The sequence below is a fragment of the Jaculus jaculus genome, chromosome 14 (genome assembly GCF_020740685.1).
Source record: "Jaculus jaculus isolate mJacJac1 chromosome 14, mJacJac1.mat.Y.cur, whole genome shotgun sequence".
NCBI lineage: Eukaryota > Metazoa > Chordata > Mammalia > Rodentia > Dipodidae > Jaculus > Jaculus jaculus.
Window position 1 is genome coordinate 83294539 of NC_059115.1, and position 23675 is coordinate 83318213.

Here is a 23675-nt window from a genome sequence, read left to right on the forward strand (position 1 = left end):
TTTACAGGCCACCAACATTCTCTTGTCTGTAGCATTTGTATGGTAGCACATTGTACTGTCCGCATTACAATTCTACCTCCACCACGAGTCAGGGTAATATCTCTTTATATGTCAGTATTCTCTGTAAGTTATCACTGATTTTATTTATTTATTTTGGTTTTTCGAGGTATGGTCTTACTCTAGCCCAGGCTGACCTGGGGTTAACTCTGTATTCTTAGGGTGGCCTCGAACTCACAACAATCCTACCTCTGGCTCCTGAGTGCTGGGATTAAAGGCATGCACCACCACACCTAGATATAGTTACCACAGATTTTTTTTTCAAAGTTGTTGGGCAATAGAAATACACGGACCTGGGGCAGAGTGCCATAAAGCAAGCACATAACCATTACCAAACATCACTGTGAATTCCTAAGTCTGCAAAAAGTCCCTGGTATTGGACCTATAAAAAAGTATAAGGATTGAATTTGTCATCAAAAACTCACACAACAGCCAGATGTGGTGGCGCATGCCTTTAATCCCAGCACTCGGGAGGCAGAGGTAGGAGTATTGCTCTGAGTTCAAGGCCACCCTGAGACTCCATAGTGAATTCCAGGTCAGCCTGGGCTAGAGTGAGACCCTACTTCAAAAAACAAAAACAAAAACAAAAAACAAACAAACAAACAAAAAACTCACACAAAGAAAGCCTCAGGTCCAGATGGCATCACTGGTAAATTCTACCAGACATTTAAGAGCATAATACTAACCCTTCACGAAGTCTTTCAGAAGTAGAATTGAATCTTCTCAACTAACCTACAAAGACAGCATTGCCCTGTTACCAAAGCCAGCCAGAAAAAGAAAGATAAAAAAAGAAAGATTATTGTACCTTATGAATATAGATGCAAAAGTCCTCAAGAAAATACTAATAAATTTTTAGTATTAAATTATAAGGATTCTACAACATGGTCAAGTGAAAGTACCTTAGAAATATAAGGTTGGCTTAACATCTAACCATCAATCTATGTACTACCATCACATTAATTGAGTAGAAAACAATGACCACAAAATCTTTTAAACAGAAATGAAAAGAAATATTTGACAAGATTCCCTGTTCATACTTAGTGGTAGAGTTTTGTGAAATGGCTAAGACCTAGTTATAATATTTCACTGGATTGATTCTATCAACTTATTTCATTTTGATTTTTTAATTTTTGTTTTTCAAAGTAGGGTCTCACACTAGCTCAGGCTGATCTGGAATTCACTATGTAGACTCAGACTGGCCTTGAATACATAGTGATCCTTTTTACCTCTGCCTCCCGAGTGCTGGGATTAAAGGTGCGTGCCACCATGCCCGGCTCATTTTAATTTTATTTTTCATTTGTCACAGTACCTAGACTGAAGCCTTAATACAAAGGAGGTAGATAAGAATTGGTTTTTGAATTTTGAAAGAAGTATAAATTTTCTTGACAATATATATGTATGCATATATGTGTGTGTGTGTGTATGTACATATATATGCATATATATGGTGGGTTGGTACTGGAGATTAAATCCATGGCCTTATACATTCTAGGCAAGTATTCTACCACTGAGCTATAGTCCCAGCCCATTTTTTATTTTGAGACAAGGTTTCACTAAATTGCCTAAACTGGCCTCAGACTCTGTAACTTAGGTAGTCCTTAAATTTAAATCCCCCTGCCTCAGCCTCCCTAGTAGCTGGAATTACAGGCCTGCACCATTAAGCTTGGCTAATACTAGTCATATATTAACATACAACTTTATTTTTAATATATTTACTTATTTATTTATCTATTAGAGAGAGAAATACACACAGTATGGGCATGCCAGGGCTTCTTACTGCTACAGACAGATTCTAGACACATGTACTACTTTGTGCATCTGTCTTTACATGGTCACTGGGAGATTAAACCCAGGCCAGCAGACTTTGCAAGCAAGTACCTTTACATCTTTTAATACTGAGCTATCTCCCAAGCCCAACATGTGAATTTATTAACAAGATTGTACAAAGTTAAGTATAAATTATAAGTGAAACCAAAATAGTAATGCTGTTAGTCATGGTGGCACACACCTTTAATCTCAGCACTTGGGAGGCAGATGAGAAAGATCACCATGAGTTTGAGGCCACTCTGAGACTGCATAGTGAATTCCAGGTCAGGCTGGGCTAGAGTGAGACCCTACCTCAAAAAACCAAGCAAACAAAAAAAGTAATGCTTTAGCAAGATATAAGCTTATTTCTCTTTCATTTAAACAAACTATGACTTGGATAGTCATGGAGTGGTGAAGACTTCTCAGACCCATTCACCGTCCAGATCATTGCTCTGCTATCCCTGGGGTGTGACGCGTATGTTATCCCATGATGCCAGGTAGAACTTCAGCCTACATTTCAGGATGTCATAAGCACAAAGAAGTATGTATGCCAGCTGTTGTTTTTTTTTTAAATAAGTGGTTGTTATGGAAACTGCCACTGCATTTCCACTACTAGAACTTAGTAATACTTTTGGCTACCAGCTAGAACTAATAGTTGCCAGAAAGATGGGAAACTGAGGCTTTGTTCTTGGTGGTCATGTATCCAAATAACAGCTGCACTCCATTAATAAGGAAGGAAGAAAGAAGGAAGGCAGGCAGGCAGACTGGCTGCTGGAGACAATTGCAAGCCATTATTAAATAGCCTGTCAGCCTCTCAGGGTGAATCCTGCCTTTATCTGCGGAAGACTAGGAAAAGACATGCAGACCGGTTAGCCTGATGTCAAGATGCACTCCCATTTCCCCATGCTGGTGACCAAAACCTAGGCCTTGTGCAAACACTCTACAACTCTGCTGTGTGCATCTCCAGCCTGTGATGTGGTTTTATTAAACATTTGCTGGCATGATATATTTACACTGAGTAGTGAGTATGGATTTTGTTTCAATACTGATGTTATGTGATTGATTTAGGTTTTAGCTGGACTGTATAATCCCGGAGATGGCCACATTGATCCTTATTCTCTAACGATGGCGCTGGCTGCTGGGGCTAGGAAATATGGGGCTGTGTTAAAGTTTCCTGCACCGGTGACATCTCTGAAGCTCAGGTCAGATGGAACATGGGATGTGGAAACTCCGCAGGGAGCTGTGAGAGCAAACAGAATCGTGAATGCCGCAGGTAAGCTTGTGTTTCTGTTTATTTTATTTATTTAAGAGAGAGGGACGGACAGAGAGAATGGATGCACCAGGGCCTCTAGCTACTACAGAGTCCAGATGCATGTGCCACCTCAAGCATCTGGCTTACGTCAGTCCTGGGGTATCTAAGATGGGTCCTTAGGCTTCACAGGCAAGCTCTTTAACTGCTAAGCAAGATTTTGTTTTTAAAACACAAGTTTTCAAGTGGTAAAGAATGATTTAGCTATAATGGTTCTTGCTAGAACATTGGTTAGCAGCACGGTAACATGTGTTCGTTATTTCCAAGGCACAAAGCTCTTCCTCCCTCCCTCACTTCGCCCTTGATGAGTGGGCTTGCCTCTCCAACTTTGGTTATCTATCTTCCCTAGCTGCTACTGTCTTCTGTTCCAGATTATGTTTTGCCAATTTCTACTTTCCATGTTTAGCGTTTCTACATACAACCAAATTCCATGAGCAGGGGATGAAGTTCAGTTCACAGAATGTTTCCCTAGCATGCATGCATGCATGCCTATAATCCTAGCAGTTGGAAATGGAGACAAGAGGACCAGAAATTCAAGATCATCTATGGTTACATACCAACTTTGAGACTGACCTGGGATGCATGAGACCTGGTCATGAAACAACAGAATAAAACAAAAACAAAACAATTTTACTGATCCAATTTCTGAACATCTTTGTTCTTAATTCTTATTATTTTTGACTCTAGTTAAAAAAAAATCAACCTTATCCTTTCCCTGCCAGAATATTATTAAACATACCTAGTCACAGCATTTTCCTTAGGCTGCTCTAGTGCAGTTCAAAGAGTGGTAAAGCCCAGGGGCCATTTAAGACAGTCTAATGACTTGCTCATTTTCCATCGCACGGGACAAGGTGAGCAGAGGGTGGGCTGTAGCCAAGCCACACAGCTAGTCCAGACAGCGTCAGGACTGGAACCTGATCTTTAGATTCTCCCGTTGACACACTTTCAAACTGATTGGTTGCATGGAAAACCATTTTCAACTCCCACATATGCCAAAAGATTGTAGTGAGAATGTTTGGGCAGCCTAAGCTGGGCTTGTAGTGTATGTTTTCCTATTGTTCTAATTGTTCGCTTAACCCTAAAATAAACATAAAACCATAGCTCATTTTCTTTGAGCCACTCTTTTTTAAAAAATATTTATTTATTTATTTGAGAGCAGCAGAGAGAGAATGGGCACACCAGGGCCTCCACCCACTGCAATCAAACTCCAGATGTGTGCACCCCCTTGTGCATCTGGCTAACGTGGGTCCTGGGGAATCAAGCCTCGAACAGGGGTCTTTAGGCTTCACAGGCAAGCGCTTAACCACTAAGCCATCTCTCTAGCCCTGAGCCACTCTTTAAACTATCAAGTAAAATACTCTGTGTTATTTATTAGAACAAATGACATGCCACGAAGACATGTAATTTATAATTCTTTTTATTAAAAGAAATATTGTATATTTTTATTTACTCATTTGCAAGAGAGAAATGTCATGGCACACCAAGATCTCTTGCTGTTGCAAATGAACTCCAGACTCATCTGCCACTTTGTGTGTCTGGCTTTATGTGGGTACTAGGGAGTTGAACTCAGGCCAGAAGGCTTTGCAAGCAAGAACCTTTAACTGCTGAACCACATCCCCAGTCCTAATTCTTTCTTATACATCATAACTTCTGATTGATACTATTTTTAAGAAAAAATTTAATGAGCCTAGAAAGCCATGCCTTCAATATTGAAGAGTCTACATTAATATTTCTAACTATGCCTCCCATTCAAAAAAGCATAAAAATCTCATTCTTTTAAAAATATAATTTGAAATTTAAAATAACATAAAATCTGCCCTAAAAAAATAAAAGAACGGGCATAAAAATCACTTCACCTTGAACTTCACTTTCCTCTTAAATCTCCATCTGACACTACCTTTTCCCATCATCCTTGGGAAGCTCTGGTCTAAATTCTGTCAGGAGATCTAACTACAAAATCATTCATGCTTTGTTTTCCAAGTAGCAAGGATTTTTTTTTTTTGTACATTTGCAACCTTTTGATGGTCTCATGAGTTCACTCCTAAAACCATTTGGCTGTTGTCATAGTAATACCAAATATTCACCAAACAGACTCCGTTCTCTGCAGCTCCTGGGGCAGATATAGCTAATCACTAACTGCACTCATGTTAGGTGAATTTGCACAAAGTCCCCCATCCCCTGTCTCTCAACACAGTGCTTCCAGAACTCATGCAGCCCTAACTATTGGTTTAAGAGATGCATGTTAAGAAATAACCCAGCACAACACAGTTCAGTACATATAGCTGCTGTTTTTCTCACATGGATGAGCTTATTTACATGTCACCATTATGATATTTTTTTTTTCAAATCATATACTGTAGCATATGGGTTTAAGATGGACAAAGGCATCTATGAAGAGGAAAATGGATGATCTCCAAAGAGATTTGCCTTAAACCCAAGGGCTGGTTGCCAGATGTGGCTTCCCTGGGGGGCAAGGGGGTGGGGAGGGCAGTGCGGGTGGTCCGTGAGAATGGCTGTGCCTGACAACCAGATGCCTAGAACTACATTGACAGCACAGCCTTGCGAGGAGCACAGCGCTTCCTGTCATGCTCGACTCTTCAAGGTTTTGCGAGGCACATTCACTCGTTGACCCTGGTAGCTCTGGGCATCTATCTCCTTCTGACGGTAGTATGAGATATTCTGTCTCAACTCTCGTTTCTTTACCTCCTTCATGTCAGAACTTTACCCTACAATCTCTGTCCCTCTCTTCCACTGGGAAAAAGTTACTGGAGAAAAAAATCTAACTGATTATAGCCAGGGGAGGTCTGGAGGGCTGTCTGTGTGCATATGTATGTCTTTATTTCTGAGTCCATTTTCAAAGAAACCTTCTCTAAATGACAGTCGTGTCTGTAGGGTAAGCAAATTTCTGGACCTGCCCCTTTCTAGAATGAAAGCAAATAAATAAAAATCAAGTTTATGAATAAATGCAATCCTTATGTTAAATGACTTCAGAATGTGGCACCTGGATGGTTTCCCGGAGATACTCAGCGAGGCCAGGATGTCTCGCACATTCAGGCAAAGTCCTTGGGGCAGCTCTGAAATCTAATTAAGGAAACTGGAAGAGAGGACTTGGAAATGTAATCACACTGCAGCATGTAAAGGCTGCTAAGTTTTGGGCTGTTTAAAAAAGAAGAAAGTCTAAAAGTAAAATTGTGTGTGTTTGCTAATAGGTTTCCAGTTTGGGCCAGGGCAATCCACAGCCCTGGCCCAGAGATATATGCATGACCAAATTTGCACCTGGACAAGTTCCTAATCTGTAGAAAGGGGATAATAATGCCCATTTCAAAAAAGTAATTGTTATAGTCAGTGAGCTAATAATGTAAAGTAACCAGAATAGGGCTAAGCCTGTAGAAAGTATCATAAACATTAGGCACAATGAAAATAATTATGATTAACCTTATTCTTTGAGAATGCCCTAGTTTGGGAGACACTAGCCTCACTATCGTGGTGTTTTGGTGTCAGCCTTAAGGTTACTCCTTTCTTTTGCCCAAAAGCCACCTTGCTGCCTCTGTTAGCAAACTGGCTTCTCGGGGAACTTGATTATCAAGCTAGGCTGTCCAATAGTCACCTTGGGAAGAATTTGGTTTAGGTGGAGGTTTGGAAGCTGCATTTCTTTTATTTCTTTTGTTTTATTTTGCAGCGCTGAGGACCAAGCCCAGGGCATTGCTCTGCCACTGAGCTATGCTTCTAGCCCAGAAGCTGTATGCTCACCTGGACTGTGTGCATCAGACAATTTCCAAAACATTGTTTTGGAATACATGAGCCCAGGCCCCTGTGCCCGCTGTGCAAACACTGTGCTATTGAGCTATACCCACAGCCCTTTACTCCTTTCTTTATTTAACTTTGCTTTGGTACAAGGTTTTAGTAAGTTCCTTAGGCTGACTTCAAACTCACTATGTAGTCCAGGCTGACCTTAAAGTTGAGATCTTCTGCCTCCACCCCTAGTAGCTGGGATTACAGACATGTACCATCACCCCAGCATTCCAAAACATCTTTTGGGAAATACTACTAGTTAGGCATTCTTACAGGAGAATATCTCTAATTCTTTTTCCTTTTCCCTTTTTCTTTCCCTCTACTTCCTTCCTTCCCTCCTCTCCCTTCCACTCTTTCCTTCCTTCTTTCTTTCTGCCTTTTTTCCTTCCTTCCTTCCCTCCCTCCCTTCTTTCTTTCTCTCTCTCTCTTTCTTTCTTTCATAACCATATTAATAAACAAGCAGAGTAGGTTCAAAAATCTTACTGGGCAACAGACTAATTTCCTTTTCGACACAGCTTTCTAAATGAGCCTCATTTTAGCTTTCTTCCAGCCCTCCCTTGGTACAACACAGGGCACAGCATGGCACAGGGTGGGTCCTACTTACTATGATGCAGATCTTTTCTCTACGTGAGGATGAAGGTTCATCTCATCTTTGTTTCCAGTTGACCCATTAAGCCTGGGAGAACTTTGTCAAATTTACTTAAGAATTTTCCTAATATGTCAAATCAGAAACGTGACTGGCCAATGCTAATGGATAGGCCAGTGTTCAGCCAAAAGGAATTGCTCCATTTTGCCCACTACTCTGCATCAAAGGATGAGACCTTCCTTGTAACTATGTAAAACACCAATCATGTGCATGTAAGCTTGGTCCTGCGCCTTCTCTATTTTACCTCGTTTCTATAAAATCACTGTATTTTTTTAAGTGGAGGCCATTTCCGGTGGCCACTTTTTTTTTTTTCATTTGAGAGAAACAAAGAGAAAGAATGGGTGCTCCAGGGCCTGTAGCCACTGTAAATGAACCTGAGATGCATGTGCTGCCCTGTGATTCTGGCTTACGGGGGTCCTGGGGAATCAAATCATAATCTTTTGGCTTTGCAGGCCAAGACCTTAACTGCTTAGGCATCTCCCCAGCCCCGGTGGCCATTTTGACCAATTCTTCAGTTACTTTGTAGATGTAGATGGTAATGGTAGATGTTTAGGCTGATTCTTCTGTGCTTGACTCTTGCCTTTGAACTTGGGAGATGAGTGGCTTAGCAGAGCGTTGAAGAATAATATTGGCTGCATGCAGATTTATTCTATAAACATAGGCCCAAAGAATGTCTCTGACACCAACACTAAACGGGTAAGCAGTATAAATATTGGCAGTTGCTGGTTGCTGAGGAAGGGAGGTCATGTTCTCCAGTGGTGTGGACACTGGTAAATTGCCCATAAATAACTCCCTTCTCATGCAAGCCACCCTAATTTAACTCAGTGGGCCACAGGAAAGACATGAAGGCAGAAAAGGACTTGGTTGGGAGAAAAGCGTGTAGCTGGTGCCAGAGGCGGATTAGAGGGGAAAGGGGGCTGCGTATGATCAAAATACATTAGGTGCAGTATGATATTTTCAGAGATAAAATTAAAAGCAGCAGAGAGCTTGCCATACGGTTTGAAGTACAGTTATATGAGATGTGTGCACACATTTCTACTTTATTGTAATGATGAAGTGCATTAATAAACAAGCAAGCAACTGGAGTCAGAAGTGCACAAATGTTTGAATAGGACAAAACTTATTTTCTTCTATTTATGTTTTTAATTGGAACAAGTAGATTGAGGACACTGCAGTAGTTTGAACTGCTAGCCTAAATGTTTTAATGTTTATTATTTAAAACTGTTCTAGTCTATATAATTACAATATATGGCTTTACAATTTTTTTTTCCCCACAAAGACATTGGCAACTCATACCTTTCCTACTAGCAGTACTAAACATCTCTGAATTGTTAACGCTGCCCACAGGTTAGATTTCTAGTTTACAAATGGGCAGCCAGTTCTGGTGTGATTATACAAACATGACCAACTCAGCTGTTAGGCCAAAACAAGAACCACAGAACACAGCATGAATGTGTGTTGGTAATTAGAGGAAACAAACTCATAATCTTGGTTCCCAAACTGACATGTAACTGATTCTCTGTCTAGCTTTGAACTTAAACGTTACAGTGTTCACCTATAAATCAGTACCTTAAATGTGATTCTCTAATCCTCTGAAAAATTACTCAAAATTATTATGAAGCAAAATAGCCAGCCAAACCCATTCCTACAAACAATCCATCAAAGTCCATATAATACCCTTGTAAAAAACAAAACAAAACATTACTTTAAGTGTTTGGATCCTAAAATACCCTTTTACCAGGAAATATGTCTTGGATGTTTAAGGTCTTGCTTGCCGGGTTTGGGACAACACACCTATAATTCAGCACTCAGGCCAGAGGACCAAGAGTTCAAACACAGCCTTGGCTACATAGAGTTCAAGACCAGTCTCAAATACTCGAGACCTTGTCTCAAAAAATCAAGTACATAGATACCTACATACAATAAAGTCTTGCTACAGTAAGAAAACCAATAAGGCATAGTGACTGCAGGATCTCCTGGTATGGCCTTGGACATGTCTTACCCCCTCTGGGCTGTAGTTTCACTTCTCAGGGTCATCCTGAGAAACTATCCAGGGTCCTTCAGCCACATAAAATGCAGTTCTAACTTGGGGAAATGGTGTGACATGAAATATGTTTGTTTAGGGAACTTCTTGCCCACTGATGTACCCAATCTCCCCTTTGCTTCCTGCATTTTTTTTTTAAAGTGATGGGTTTGGCACTCAGGCCCTCACACATGCTGGGCAAGTCCCTACCACTGAGGGACAGACCCCACCCTTCCTGGGTTTTGACTCCAATACTCTTTTATTGTTTGTTTGTTTTTGTTTTTCAGTGCTTACATTTTTTAAATTTTATTTTTTTATTGACAACTTCCACAATTGTAGATAGTAAACCATGGTAATTTCCTCCCTCTCCCTCCTTCCACTTTCCCCTTTGTAATTCTACTCTCCCTTCCCCCTCTCAATTATATATATATATATATATATATATATATATATATATATATATATATATATATATATACACATACATACACACACACACACACACACACATATATATATACACACACACATATATATAATATATAATACACACACACATACACACACACACACATATATATATATTTCAAAGTAGGGTCTCACTCTAGCCCAGGCTGACCTGGAACTCACTATGTAGTCTCAGGGTAGCCTCGAACTCATGGTGATCCTCCTACCTCTGCCTCCCAAGTGCTGGAATTAAAAGTGTGAGCCACCATGCCTGGCTCGGTCTCTCTTTCATTTTAATGTCATCATCTTTTCCTCCTGTTATAATGGTCCTGTGTATGTAGTATCAGGTACTGCAAGGTCATGAATATCCAAGCTATTTTGTGTCTGGAGGAGTGCATTGTAAGGAATCCTACCCTTCTTTTGGCTCTTACATTCTTTCTGTCACCTCTTCCGCAATGGACCCTGAGCCTTGGAAGGTGTGATAGAGATGTTTCAGTGTAAAGTACTCCTCTGTCAGCACTATGGTGCCTTCTGTGACTCCAGTACTCTTGTGCCATTTACAAGGAAGGGTCTTACAAACTCACTCAAACTGAAGTTGAAAAGTAACAGATAAAATTTATGTTATCAGTCGGGCATGGTGGTGCACGCCTTTAATCCCAGCACTTGGGAGGCAGAGGTAGGAGGATCACCATGAGTTTGAGGCCACCCTGAGATTACATACTGAATTTCAGGTCAGCCTGGGCTAGAGTGAGACCCTACCTCAAAAAATCAACAAAAAGAAAAACACATGCTATCTCTTCTAAAGTACAGATAGTCTGAAATTATAAGTTAATGGAAGAGTCATGAACCTGTGGGGTTTTAGGCATCAAACAAATTGGGGAGAACAGTGTCTGGAAGTCGAAGAGCTGGCTGGAGGACATTGTCCTGTGCTGTGTTATCTGATCACATCAACACTGATCTCTTCCTTCATCTGACTGCCTCTGTCTACAAGTAGGGTTCACCTGTTACTATCTCTCTTATAAGCCTGTGTATATGTTATATATTTGGATTCCTTTTTATTTCTTTCAAATAAAGTCTTTGGGTTGTTTTGCAGCTATATTTGTACATAATTAAAATGCTTTTTCAGAAATGGAGTTCCCTTGGATTTCAGATATCTTCAAAACTGGATAATACAAAATATTATCTTCTCCTTCATTTAATTTTGCAATTATAAAAAAAAAATCAAAGGACTGGGGAGATAGCTCAGTGAGAAAGTGCTTGCCTTGCAAGTATGAGGATCTGAGTTTGAACCCCACTACCATAATAAAATATTATATGTGGAGGCATGTGCTTGTAATCCCATTACTGGGGAGATAGTGACAGGAGGGTTCCTGGAGCTCACTGACCAGCCCATCTAATCTGACTGGGAACCTCTAAGTGAACTAGATATCCTGTCTCAGAAAAGATGGATGGGGCTGGAGAGATGGCTTAGTGGTTAAAGGACTTGCCTGAAAAGCCTAAGGACCCATGTTCAACTCTCCAGGTCCCACATAAGCCTGTCACAAGTGCAAGTCGAACATGTTCACAAGGGGCACACACATCTGGAGTTCAATTGCAGTGGCTGGAGGCCCTGTTGCACCAATTCTCTCTCTCTCACTCATTAAAAAAAAAAAGGCCAATCTGTTTGGTTTGCCTCAAAGAAAATAAAGTGGATCGCATTCCTGAGGTTGAGACCTGAGGCTGTCCTCTAAACACATGCTCACATGTTCCTGTCACCCTCACACACGCACAGCTGCACAAACATAAACATGCACATGCGTTAAAAGGCATTATGGGATTGGAGATGTGGCTCAGTAGTGGTGCCTAGTAGTGCCTAGCAAGCCCTAGGTTTGATCCCCAGCACTGGAATAAAGCCGAAACAGCAAAGATGTTATAACATTGTTTCGACTTTTCCATAAGGAGTCAAACCTTCTGAATGTTTCCTAATGTAAAGCACCTGATCCGTGTCATAGGTATATTTATAAATGTGGTAACATTTTAAAATGATTTTTTATTTAAGGATTTTGGGCTCGTGAAGTAGGCAAGATGATTGGATTAGAACACCCCCTCATCCCTGTTCAACATCAGTATGTCATCACGTCAACTATTCCTGAAGTAAAGGCTTTGAAACGAGAACTCCCTGTGCTTCGTGACCTGGAAGGGTCCTATTACCTCCGACAGGAAAGGGATGGACTTTTGTTTGGCCCCTATGAAAGTCAGGAGAAGATGAAAGTTCAGGACTCCTGGGTCACCCATGGCGTTCCTCCAGGTGGGTACAGCAAATAAAGGCGCTCACATCAGACACAATGGTTCAACCTCTCCACGGCTGGAGCCAGCTGGAGAATGACATGGTATTATAATACCACATCATCAGATGCTGGGACCAGTGCTCGTGAGGAATAGGAGGAGACTATGTAAGTCCCTTTGAATATGAAGAGTGAAGAAAGAGAGAAAGCACAGTGGTCTTGGAGAAGCAGAAAAAGTTTCAGGGACATTAAAAATATTTCATTTATTTATTCATTCGAGAAAGCACGTAAGAGAAAGAGGTGGGGGAGAGAATGAATGAGCACACTAGGCCTCTAGCCATTGGAAAGGAACTCCAGACGCATGCTCCACCTTGTGCATGTAGAACATCACCAGAGGGGTCCTTCATTTTGACGTTGCTTTCTTTCACAATGATTTCTTATGTGGGTACTGGGGAATTGATCCTGGGTCCTTAGGCTTCACATCCAAGTGCCTTAATCACTAAGCCATTGCTCCAGCCCCCAGGGACATTTTGACCTGCCCACACCAACCTCCCACCTCCCCTCTTTTTCCTTGAGCTTCTTGGTCAGGAGTCACTAGAGTTTCTTTCAAGTTCTGCGGCAGAGATGGGCCAGTGTTCCCCTCTCGCCCAAGAAACATTTCCATGGAGCCAGATTAAGAATGGGGCTGCTTAAACAGGCGCCTCAATTTCTAACCTGAAGAGGGAGCTAATACATCATTGGAGCATGAAATATTTCAGGGAACACAAAGAAACAGAGGACATTTTGCTTTCTAAAATTACACTTTGATAAGCTGCTTGGGAACGAGAATGAATCTGTCTGTCTGTCTGTCTCTATCTCTCTCTCTCTCTCTCTCTCTCTCTCTTTCTCTCTGTCTCTCAGTTAAAATCTCTCTGACCACCTTGCCTCCTGCAGGGCTGGCCAGCATCTGCTGGCCTTGGTGAGGCTGAGTGGGTCCTGATCAGTTTTGTTCCGGATCCCAGAGCTTTTAAAGGCTGGGATGCCCTCCTGGCTCTGCTCATACTGTAGCATTTACTCCAAATAAATGCTGAACAAATAAAAAATATGTAAGTAAGCCAACTGGAGGGAGGGCCAGGCTGTGAGTTGCTCCTGGCATTGGTGCCTCTGTGTCAATGCAGCTCTGGTCACCTGTGACTGCTGCACCCCTTCACTGCTGCCGTGACTGGCGGTCCCAGGAGGGGTCCGGAGAAGCCGGCTGGATGCCACGTGGAGAATCCCCGGAGTGGTCCTTCACCCAACCCTGCTTTCTGTCGCAGTGATTTCCAGGACAAGGAGAGGGGTTTTCTCTAAGCCCTCCATGTTAGCCCAGAACTCTAGCTCATGGGTACCTGGGGGAGCAGGCTACAGGAAGCAGACCTCCTATTAAAAAGGGGAGTTAAAGAGGTCCACAACAGGGCTGAAGAGATGGCTTAGCGGTTAAAGCGCTTGCCTGCAAAGCCAAAGGACCCAGTTTGACTCCTCAGGACCCACCATAAGCCATATGCACAAGGGGGCATGTGCATCTGGAGTTGTTTGCAGCATCAGGAGGCCCTGACACGCCCGTTCTCCCCTCTCTCTGTCTCTCTCTCACTCTCACAAATAAATATAAATAATTTAGAAAAAAAAGAGGTTCAGAATCCTCCACCCTACATCTTGAAGCAGTGATCTGTTTTCACCAGCATCCTGGCATGAGTTTAAATTCCTATTTGCCCACACCTAGGGGCATCAAATAGACTACCTATCAGATAGAAGAGTAAACATTCCACCTGGCAAACCAAATTATTATTTAATGTGTGTTAGGATTCAATATTGGAAATAATATACATATATCTAAAGTTTAATTTAAAAGTGATTTTGTCTTAAGAATGGCATTATTCTTAATTATGTAATGGCTACCTTATTATATGTGGATAGTGAATGTCAAGTTTAGATTTTTAAAGAAATAGATGGACCCTTCCTAGTAAGAATTTGTTTTAGAGACTTAAACCACTTCAGACACTCACCTGTGCATGTTCTTCCAGGTTTTGGAAAGGAACTCTTTGAGTCTGACCTGGACCGAATCATGAACCACGTGGAAGCCGCCATGGAAATGGTTCCAGTCTTGAAAACAGCTGACATCATCAACATTGTCAATGGTCCTATCACCTACTCTCCTGATATTCTGCCTATGGTGGGACCCCATCAGGGCGTCAGGAACTACTGGGTGGCTATTGGCTTTGGGTGAGTAGCACTTCTCAATTCAGCATTTATTGTAGAAACATTTTAGTTAAGTCTAGTCACATAGTTTCAGGCCAAGAAAAGGAAAATGTGGAAAAGAAGTAGCAGGGGATAGCGGTGAGGTAGGGTGGAGGTAAGATTTTTCTCCTTCTTATAGCCAAGAAATAAGTCAAGAGACACAAAAATTCAGGCTCTTTTCTTTGTTTTTGCATTTCTGTGCGTACTATACATGGTGTGGTATATATGGCGTGTGTGGCGTATGCACGTGTGTGTGTGCATGCGTGTGTGTGAGCACACTTGTGTGTATGTCCCGTGGGCACATGTGGAGGTCACAGGGCATGTCAGGAGTCCTCTGCTTTTCGCTCATCTGTGCGGCTCCTTGAGATACAGTCTCTCATGGAACCCAGAGCTGCTGGGTACTGGGTTTTGTTTGGTCAGGCTGGCTCACCAGCAAGCCCTGCTGATCCTCCAGGCTCCTCTCCCCATGGGACTAGGGTCGCAGCATGCATGAGTGTACGCAGATGTCTATGTGAGTGCTGGAGAATCAAACGCAGGGCGGATCGGGTGCTCTCTGTCCCTGTGCTTGTGTGAGGAGTGTTCACTGAGCCATCCCGCCAGCCCCAACTTCCATTCTAAAGCACTGATTGATTAGCTAATGCTCTAGTCACATGTAGAAGTTGTTTTTAGCTTTAGGTATTTTTATTTATTTTATTTTTTTTTAAATTTTTTATTTATTTATTTGAGAGCGACAGACATAGAGAGAAAGACAGAGGGAGAGAGAGAGAGAATGGGCACGCCAGGGCTTCCAGCCTCTGCAAACGAACTCCAGACGCGTGCGCCCCCTTGTGCATCTGGCTAACGTGGGACCTGGGGAACTGAGCCTCGAACCGGGGTCCTTAGGCTTCACAGGCAAGCGCTTAACCGCTAAGCCGTCTCTCCAGCCCTAGGTATTTTTATTTTTGAGAGAGAGTGGAAACGGACACACTAGAGCCTCTTGCCACTCACGTTGTGAGTCTGGATTTTACATGAGTACCAGGAAATCTAACCTGAGCTAGCAGGCTTTGCAAACAAGCACCTTTAACTGCTGAGCCATCTCCTCAGCCCAACGTGTGTACGTTTTAAAGATTATAACACAGAAAAGCGATCATTTCTCAAAATTTTCTCTTTGTATATTTCTTACCATTTCCATTCATGTCTCTTTTCATGCTATTACCTTCAGATAAGTCAATTTGCCCCAATTGTACAAGAATGTTTTCATAACACAATGTGACAAAGATAATTCAAAATATAACATGTAATATATCAGGTACATTCTCCTCACCTTAATTTGTGTTTGTCCAACATGATTTGTTTCTTTATAATTCCCTGGTTGCTTCCTATTTATGATTCCAGTGCCTCACTGATGTTTCATTTTTAATATTTGTTCCATTAATTTGCTGAGTATTGATGTCAAACTCATTTCAGCATCATATCATGGTCCCTAATACTCTATTTCTCTTCTTCATTTTATTTGGCCATTTGTTAAAGAATATTTAATGATTTCCAGCTCTGTGCTGGGCCTAATGCCACACTGCCCAGGCAAGTATAAACTTCTGTCTTCTTACTCTTCTTGAGAAACAGGTCTGTAACATTTAAAAAAAATTCATTTTTCTAAAATAGCAAAATTGGTGTCTTATGGAGAAAGTTGGCATTTTTACTTTTCTCCACACTCCGAATTCTAGTGCTGGCTATAAGTCACTGCATTTTGAGGACACTGAAGTTCTTTTGGTAAGCTTTTCTCATTGTGGTCCTGGGGATCACAGTACCCCAGGGTTGACTGGGGTACTTGCATCTAAATGTCTGCTTATGGGGCTCCTACGCTTGGTTATTTCTCCACAATTCACCGCCCATTTGGTTCCTCAAACTTAACCACAGAAAACTCCCAGCAAAGGCCTTTATTAGGTGAGAGTGAGTGGGCAGAAGTGGAAAACTGATTCTGAAATCACAAACATCCCATTTGTGGTTTTGAAGCATCGTCTTCTGGAAGTAGAAAACCACCAGACATGCCTGTCCAAGAGACCCATTCATGGTAAACTAGAGGGGCTGCCTGGGCCATGTTCTTTTCTAGCTCTTCCTTCCAGTCCTGGGTGAGTGCCTCTTCATTTGAATACTGCTAAGGTGAAAGACCACGTAGAGAGGCCATCACTAAGAGGCTCACAACTAAACTGTGTCTCAGAAGCAACGGATAGGGGACCTCCCACAGTTTCCTTAGGTTTCTTCCACAGAATTTTCTACCACTTAGGATAATCACCCTTAAGAAGGGAAGGCCCTGAAACACCAAGCACCAAGCACCAAGCACCAAGCACAGATGCTGTTTGCTTCCCTCCCTCTGCACTGCCCATGTCCCGGCTTCCTGACAGTGAGCACCCTTACTACCCAGGAGTTATAGGCTATGTGTTGGTAGTTGTGAAATTGCAGAAACCAACTAACTATCAAAACAGGTACAGTTAATTAGATGCCTAAACATGTATTTATTTGATTTATTTTTATTTTATTTATTTGTGAGACAGAGAAAAAGAGGGAGATTGAGAGAGAGAGAAAATAGGTGTACCAGGACCTTCAGCCACTGCAAATGAACTCTAGAAGCATGTGCCACCTTGTGCATCTGGATTACATGGGTCCTGGGGAACTGAACTTGGGTCCTTTGTCTTTGCAGGCAAGTGCCTTAACTGCTAAGCCACCCCTCTAACCCACATTCACTTGAATTTTTTAGAGGAAAATGTTATTTGTGGTCTGAAAAGCATAAACCACTCTTTGGACATGTTTCATTCATCATTGAAAAACACACGTGTTAGTGATATGGTCTGTCTCTGTCTCTGAAGATATGGCATCATCCATGCTGGCGGGGTCGGAAAATACCTCAGCGAGTGGATCTTACAGGGAGAGCCACCTTTTGACCTGATAGAACTGGATCCCAATCGCTACGGGAAATGGACTACAACTCAGTACACGGAGGCCAAAGCCAGAGAATCATATGGATTCAACAATATCGGTGAAGTAGTCATCTGCTCTTGTCTCCAAAGAGCTTGCAGAGCTCGCTTGCACAAACTCTGACTTTGGACACTCTTAGTTCTGTTCCTGAGGGACAGCACTGGGAGGGACTCAGGGCAGCACTGTGCAGCTCAGGCACAGCAGGGACTTGGGTGACCGCATATATTTAATAAGCTGGGCTTAGCACTCACGTAAGTTTCTTTTTCTGAAGTAGGGTTTTACTGTAGCCCGGGCTATGTAGTTTCAGGGTGGCCTCGAACTCTCAGTGATCCACCTACCTATGCCCCCCGAGTGCTGGGATTAAAGGCATGCACCATCACACCCCGCCAAAAATTTGTATTTTAGCCTTACCTTTGATCACTATAAATGACAGCTTTGTTCCATAGATACATTTAAATGCACCTATACCTATGTGTATATATTCTTCTGGATTTTGCTTTCTAGTTTTTAAAATCCTTTCAACATATTTTTCTCATTTTGGTTAGAAGTTGTTTGAAATACGGATTTTGTTTTTCAGTTGGTTATCCTAAAGAAGAACGGTTTGCTGGGAGGCCAACTCAGAGAGTCAGCGGGCTCTACGAAACTCTGAGGTCCAAGTGCTCCATGGGGTTCCACGCAGGCTGGGAGCAGCCGCACTGGTTCTACAAGTCCGCCCAGGACGCTGAGTACAGGTAGCGAAGACGTGGCTGTGGCTCTGACCTGAGGTGTGACTGCAGAGATGGGGGGCAGCCTGGGCACTGGGACCCCCACGTCCTCACGCACTGCACCCCAGAAGCCCTGCGGGTACTCCCACAGCAGTGATCACTGGCAGTGAGGCACTGGTCTGGCCCCGATGGCGTCCGCAGGCTCTGGAGAAACCTCTTCCACGTGGCATTGCCTGGCAGGAGCCTTCCTCCTGCCCCTCATTACCACATGCTTCTGGGTGGATCCTAAAGGTTTGCAATGGCGTTGAATACTTGGTGAAATCTCCTAGCGTGCAAGCACCAAAGAGAAAGGATCTGGGTTGCCAGTGAGTTTCCGGGCCTATCATAAAGGGGCAGAAAGCATCTGCTTTCCAGTGCGCATGCACGCGATGAGCCCGGCAAACATGCACAGTTAGTTGGTAAACTGGGGAAGGTTGTGTGCTTAGCGTTTCAGGCTAAGCTCAAACACAAGAGCGTGCCACCAAAAAGGTCCCTGGATTCCTGTGAAGTATTGTCAATGTTGTCCTTGGAATTAATAGTGATTATGCATTCTTTTCTCACAAGAATTCCGTAAACCAATGTAAAACAAATAGCAAATCTAGAAATCAGCTTCCCTTTCTTTTCAAGCTATCTTTTTGCTGACTTAAACAGGTCCTGATCTCTACTTTAAACTCAGGTCTAAATGGTGCCAAGTGTAGAGAAGGGTGGGATGGGCGGACTTGGCTCGAGAGACAGCCAAGCCAGAATGCGGGGGCAGAAGACTGACTTGGTTTTTCCTAAGTGACTCAGATAAATGATCTTGACTTTGTGCTGTTTGGATATGGATTAAGGATTTTCTTGTCTTTTTCTTTTTGAACTATTTTTTTAAAATAATTAAACTACTGAAAATTTTTGCAGATTCATCATTCCATTCTGAAGTTAAAAATATCACTTGGTAAAGTAGAAAGGTTCTTTTGTAAATGTGCCAGGAGACCTTGGTTCCAGACCTATTTCTGCCAGGAACTGATGCAAAGGTCCTGGAAGTCACTTTGTGTCTTTTCTCTGAAAAGATGCTAAGCCTGACCCTACTTACTTTAGGTATGGGCCAAAAGTCTGAGTACTACCCAGGAGTCTGATAGAATGCAGACCATAGTGCCCTGCCTCTCATCAGAACCTGGATGTTAACAAGTGAGCTTAATTTGTATTCACATTAATGCCTGAGAAGCAACACACACACACACACACACACACACACACACACACACACACCATCCCATTCTAATTTATTGAGGCCCAACAACTGTATTTAAAAAATGTCATATGTGACACTAACATACAACCATAGCTGAAAACCCCTTCAAGGTGTTTCCCTCTATGTTCTTTCAGATCTGAGAATCCAGAGTTGTCTTTTATTTTCTAGTTAATGAATACTTATTTCACTATAAAATGGGTCACATGAATAGATGAGTAACTTTATAAAGGTCAGATTCCAACACACACATGCGTAGCTTGCAGAGTAGAGTGACATTTTACCAGCCTCACACAGAAATTTTTAGATGGAAAAATTTATTGAGATATTCTCACTCTATAATTTTTGGGCAATGAATGACAATTGTTTTGTAACACTACATATTGTGTTTCAGGCCAAGTTTCCGCCGTACAAACTGGTTTGAGCCGGTGGGCATTGAGTATAAACAGGTTATGCAAAAAGTGGGTGTGATTGACCTGACACCATTTGGCAAGTTTACCATCAAAGGCCAAGACTCCATTACATTGTTGGACTATCTCTTTGCAAATGTTATTCCAAAGGTAAATAGACAAGGTCCAGGATTCTGACCCATTCTTTTCCAAAAACCAAAATCCAATGTTTTTTTTCCCTTCACTTAATGATATCTGTATAAACCCAAGAACTTTCCCTCTGAGAGTATACAGCTGATTTCCACAGTTAAATCTTGTATTGAGTGCATTATCATATAAGAACCTAATGACTTTGCTTAATTATGTCAAGGAGAATTTAAAATTGATTGCAATTACCTGAAGTGTAATTTTATGATAAATAGTTTGATAGTTGTTTAAGTTGAAAAGTCTTAAGTTAATTTTGGATTTAGATAGTTCACATAATCGATATAAACGGTAACAATAGGAGGCTTTTTGTTTATAGTACTCATGCTTTTATTTACATGTATTAAGGAATGTGTAACATGCCGGGCGTGGTGGCACATGCCTTTAATCTCAGCACTTGAGAGGCAGAGGTAGAAGGATTACCATGAGTTTGAGGCCACCCTGAGACTCCATAGTAAATTCCAGGTCAGCCTGGACTAGAGTGAAACCATACCTCAAAAAACCAGGAAAAAAAGAAAAGAATGTGTAACATGTTGAATTCGTCCAGAGGTAATTTTAAATTCTTCTGTGTAGGTTGGCTTTACAAACATAAGTCACATGTTAACGCCAAAAGGTCGAGTGTATGCGGAGTTGACCGTTTCTCACCAGTCTCCTGGAGAGTTTCTACTGATAACTGGTTCTGGGTCAGAACTTCACGATCTTAGGTAAATTTACAGCCAGTAAAATAATTTTGTGCACATTACACATTGACTCAGTTTTATATAAAGCTTTTCTTTTACCAGAACTTAGAAAGTTCTTCAGCCTCATCCTTTGAATCAATTTCATGTCTTTTTTAGGAATATTTGAAACAAAGTCCCCTCCTGAGGTTACCTACCCATTGGATCTGCTGGTTCTAATAATATCAACTCTCATTTATTAAACATCACCAGCATGCTGAAACTCTTTTAGATATAAGCTCAATTAATTCTCTTAACATTTTGCAAAGTATATATTATCTTTATTTTCAGATGAGGAAACTAGGGTCTGGGTTAAGATCACCTACTCAGGTCAATGTGTTCTATTCTGATGCCCATATTCAGTCCACTTGAGTCAGCTACTCTCTCATTTATCTTCTCCATCTGGGACATTTTGTTTCCTTTGACTCAGAGCTCAATTGTTGACTTGCCAACTACAGTCTTTTTTAAAAAAGAAAATTTCTATTTAGGGCTGGAGAGATGGCTTAGAGGATAAGCCACTTGCTTGCACAGCCTAAGGACCCATGTTCAACTCCCCAGATCCCACATAAGCCAGACACACAAGGTGACACATGCACAAGGTCATGCATGCACACATGTCTGGAGTTCAATTGCAGTGGCTGGAGGCCCTGGTCTGTCATTTCTCTCTCTCATAAAAAATAAAAATAAAAATATTTTTATTTATTTATTTGCAAGGAAGAAAGATAAAATGAGAAAGAGAGAGAGAGAATGGGTACATCAGGGCCTCTAACTGCTGCAAACAAACTTTAGATGCATGTGCCACCTTGTTCATATGGCTTATGTGGGTACTGGGGAATCGAACCTGGGTCAATGGGCTTTGCAGGCAAGCACATTAACTGCTGAGCCATTTCCCCAGTCCCCCAAACAAGTCTTTGTCTGAATATTTTTAGTCTTCTATAAAGTCTATAGTCTGTAGTATCACCAAAATACTCAGGACATTATTTTTTCATCAGTGTCTGATGCAGACAGATTCTTGCCTTTGTTGTAAAATGATCCAAATTTTATGGCCTCCTCCTAGATATATTGGGTGTCACTTTCCCCAAATCTAGACAAACATTTTATGAGACTTGCATAGCTTCACAGATTGCTCAATAAATTATCAACCAGCCCCATAGCTGCTGTACAATAACTCATCAAGATTGAGAAATTGAAATTAGAATTTTTATCTTTTCCTTGTGATTGTCAGAGCAATGGTGTGTCTAGTGGCAGGTACATTACCAACAGCAACACAAGTGTGCCTTCTGTGTACAAGTATTAGAGCAAATTTGGGCTTAAATTAATTTTTGAAGAATGGAGCCATTAGCTTAAATACAATAGAGCTTTCACTGTTTATAAGAACTGTATATCAAAGCTCATTTAAATGGAAAGATCCTCTGTACTGTGGAAAAAAAAATGGCCCTCAAATTTAAACATGGGTAATTTAAAGAGAACCACTTAGCATCTTGGGAGTCAGTTTCTATAAGAACCAAGTGGCTATGTACCATCATCCTCTGGGGACATCCTGATAATTACAAGCATGAAGCATGCCTTCATTGACAATTAGTTGGCAAATTGCATGAACCAAGCAACATTTACATATTGTTTATGACTCAAATGCAGATGGATTGAAGAAGTAGCAGTCAAAGGTGGATATAATGTTGAAATTACAAACAGAACTGATGAGCTTGGAGTCCTTGGAGTTGCAGGGCCATGTGCAAGAAAGGTCCTGCAGAAACTGACTTCTGAAGATCTTAGTGATGATGTTTTCAAGTTTCTTCAAACCAAATCCTTAAAAGTTGCCAACATTCCTGTCACTGCTATCAGGATTTCTTATACTGGTAAGAATCCAAAGGTTACCTCGGGTAAGTCTGACATTTAAAAGGGACACCACACGCACACATACATAGCAGAAATGCACACGCACACATACATAGTATCCATTTATTGTCTCGGCGTGTGAAGCAAGGTTTCTCTGCTCAACTCAAAGACAAGTCTCTAGGTCACGCGTAATCATTAGCTTGGCTCCACCCATTTTGAGTCCCTGCTTCCATTAGGAAAGGTCGATAAGGAAAGAGGAAAAGAAAAGGGGGTGGAGTGGCCAGGTCAGCAGACTATTGGGGAACACTCAGGCTGGTCTACCAGAGAGCCCCACTCAGAGCCCATCCTGAATGCATGAGCTTTCTAAGAGAGTATGGCCCGAGACGCGCCTGCCCATCTGGTCGCTGGGATATTTGCTGGGAAATCTTCACTGCCTCCTACCCTTGCAGAGTAAGGAAAGCTCTACAGTTCCACCTTCGCCCTCTGGGCTCACATCTGACTTCTCTGGACACGCTTGGCTCCCTCACTGAAGGAGCACTTCCACGTGCTGTTTGCTCCTCTGGAGGTGTCCTGAAAGAGCCCATCACCATCTGCCTTTGGCAACAGAGACCAAGAGCATACTCACCATGAAAGCCATAGCTCTTCCCTGGGCTTCCACTCTAACTTCTCCCACCCTTGGCAAAAAAAAAGAAAAGAAAAGAAAAGAAAAGAAAAGAAAAGAAAAGAAAAGAAAAGAAAAGAAAAGAAAAGAAAAGAAAAGAAAAGAAAAGAAAAGAAAAGAAAAGAAAATGCTCATAATAAAAAGCAGCATTGTTTGGGCCGGGCGTGGTGGCACACGCCTTTAATCCCAGCACACGGGAGGCAGAGGTAGGAGGATCACTGAGAGTTTGAGGCCACCCTGAGACTACATAGTGAATTCCAGGTCAGCCTGAGCCAAAGTGAGACCCTACCTCGAAAAACAAAAAAAAAATAAATAAAAAAATAAAAATAAATAAAAAGCAGCATTGTTT

At 41.8% G+C, this 23675-nt stretch overlaps 1 protein-coding gene across 1 annotated transcript in view; it reads left to right on the forward strand.

Annotated features, from left to right (window-relative positions):
* Dmgdh (dimethylglycine dehydrogenase) overlaps positions 1–23675 on the forward strand; it is a 101154-nt gene that overhangs the window by 47207 nt on the left and 30272 nt on the right. The window contains exons 5-12 of the mRNA XM_045134451.1: positions 2932–3136; positions 12119–12367; positions 14384–14582; positions 17441–17610; positions 18127–18280; positions 19915–20080; positions 20687–20817; positions 22468–22685. Coding sequence (XP_044990386.1) covers positions 2932–3136; positions 12119–12367; positions 14384–14582; positions 17441–17610; positions 18127–18280; positions 19915–20080; positions 20687–20817; positions 22468–22685 — 1492 coding nt within the window. The remainder of the gene's footprint in view (positions 1–2931; positions 3137–12118; positions 12368–14383; positions 14583–17440; positions 17611–18126; positions 18281–19914; positions 20081–20686; positions 20818–22467; positions 22686–23675) is intronic.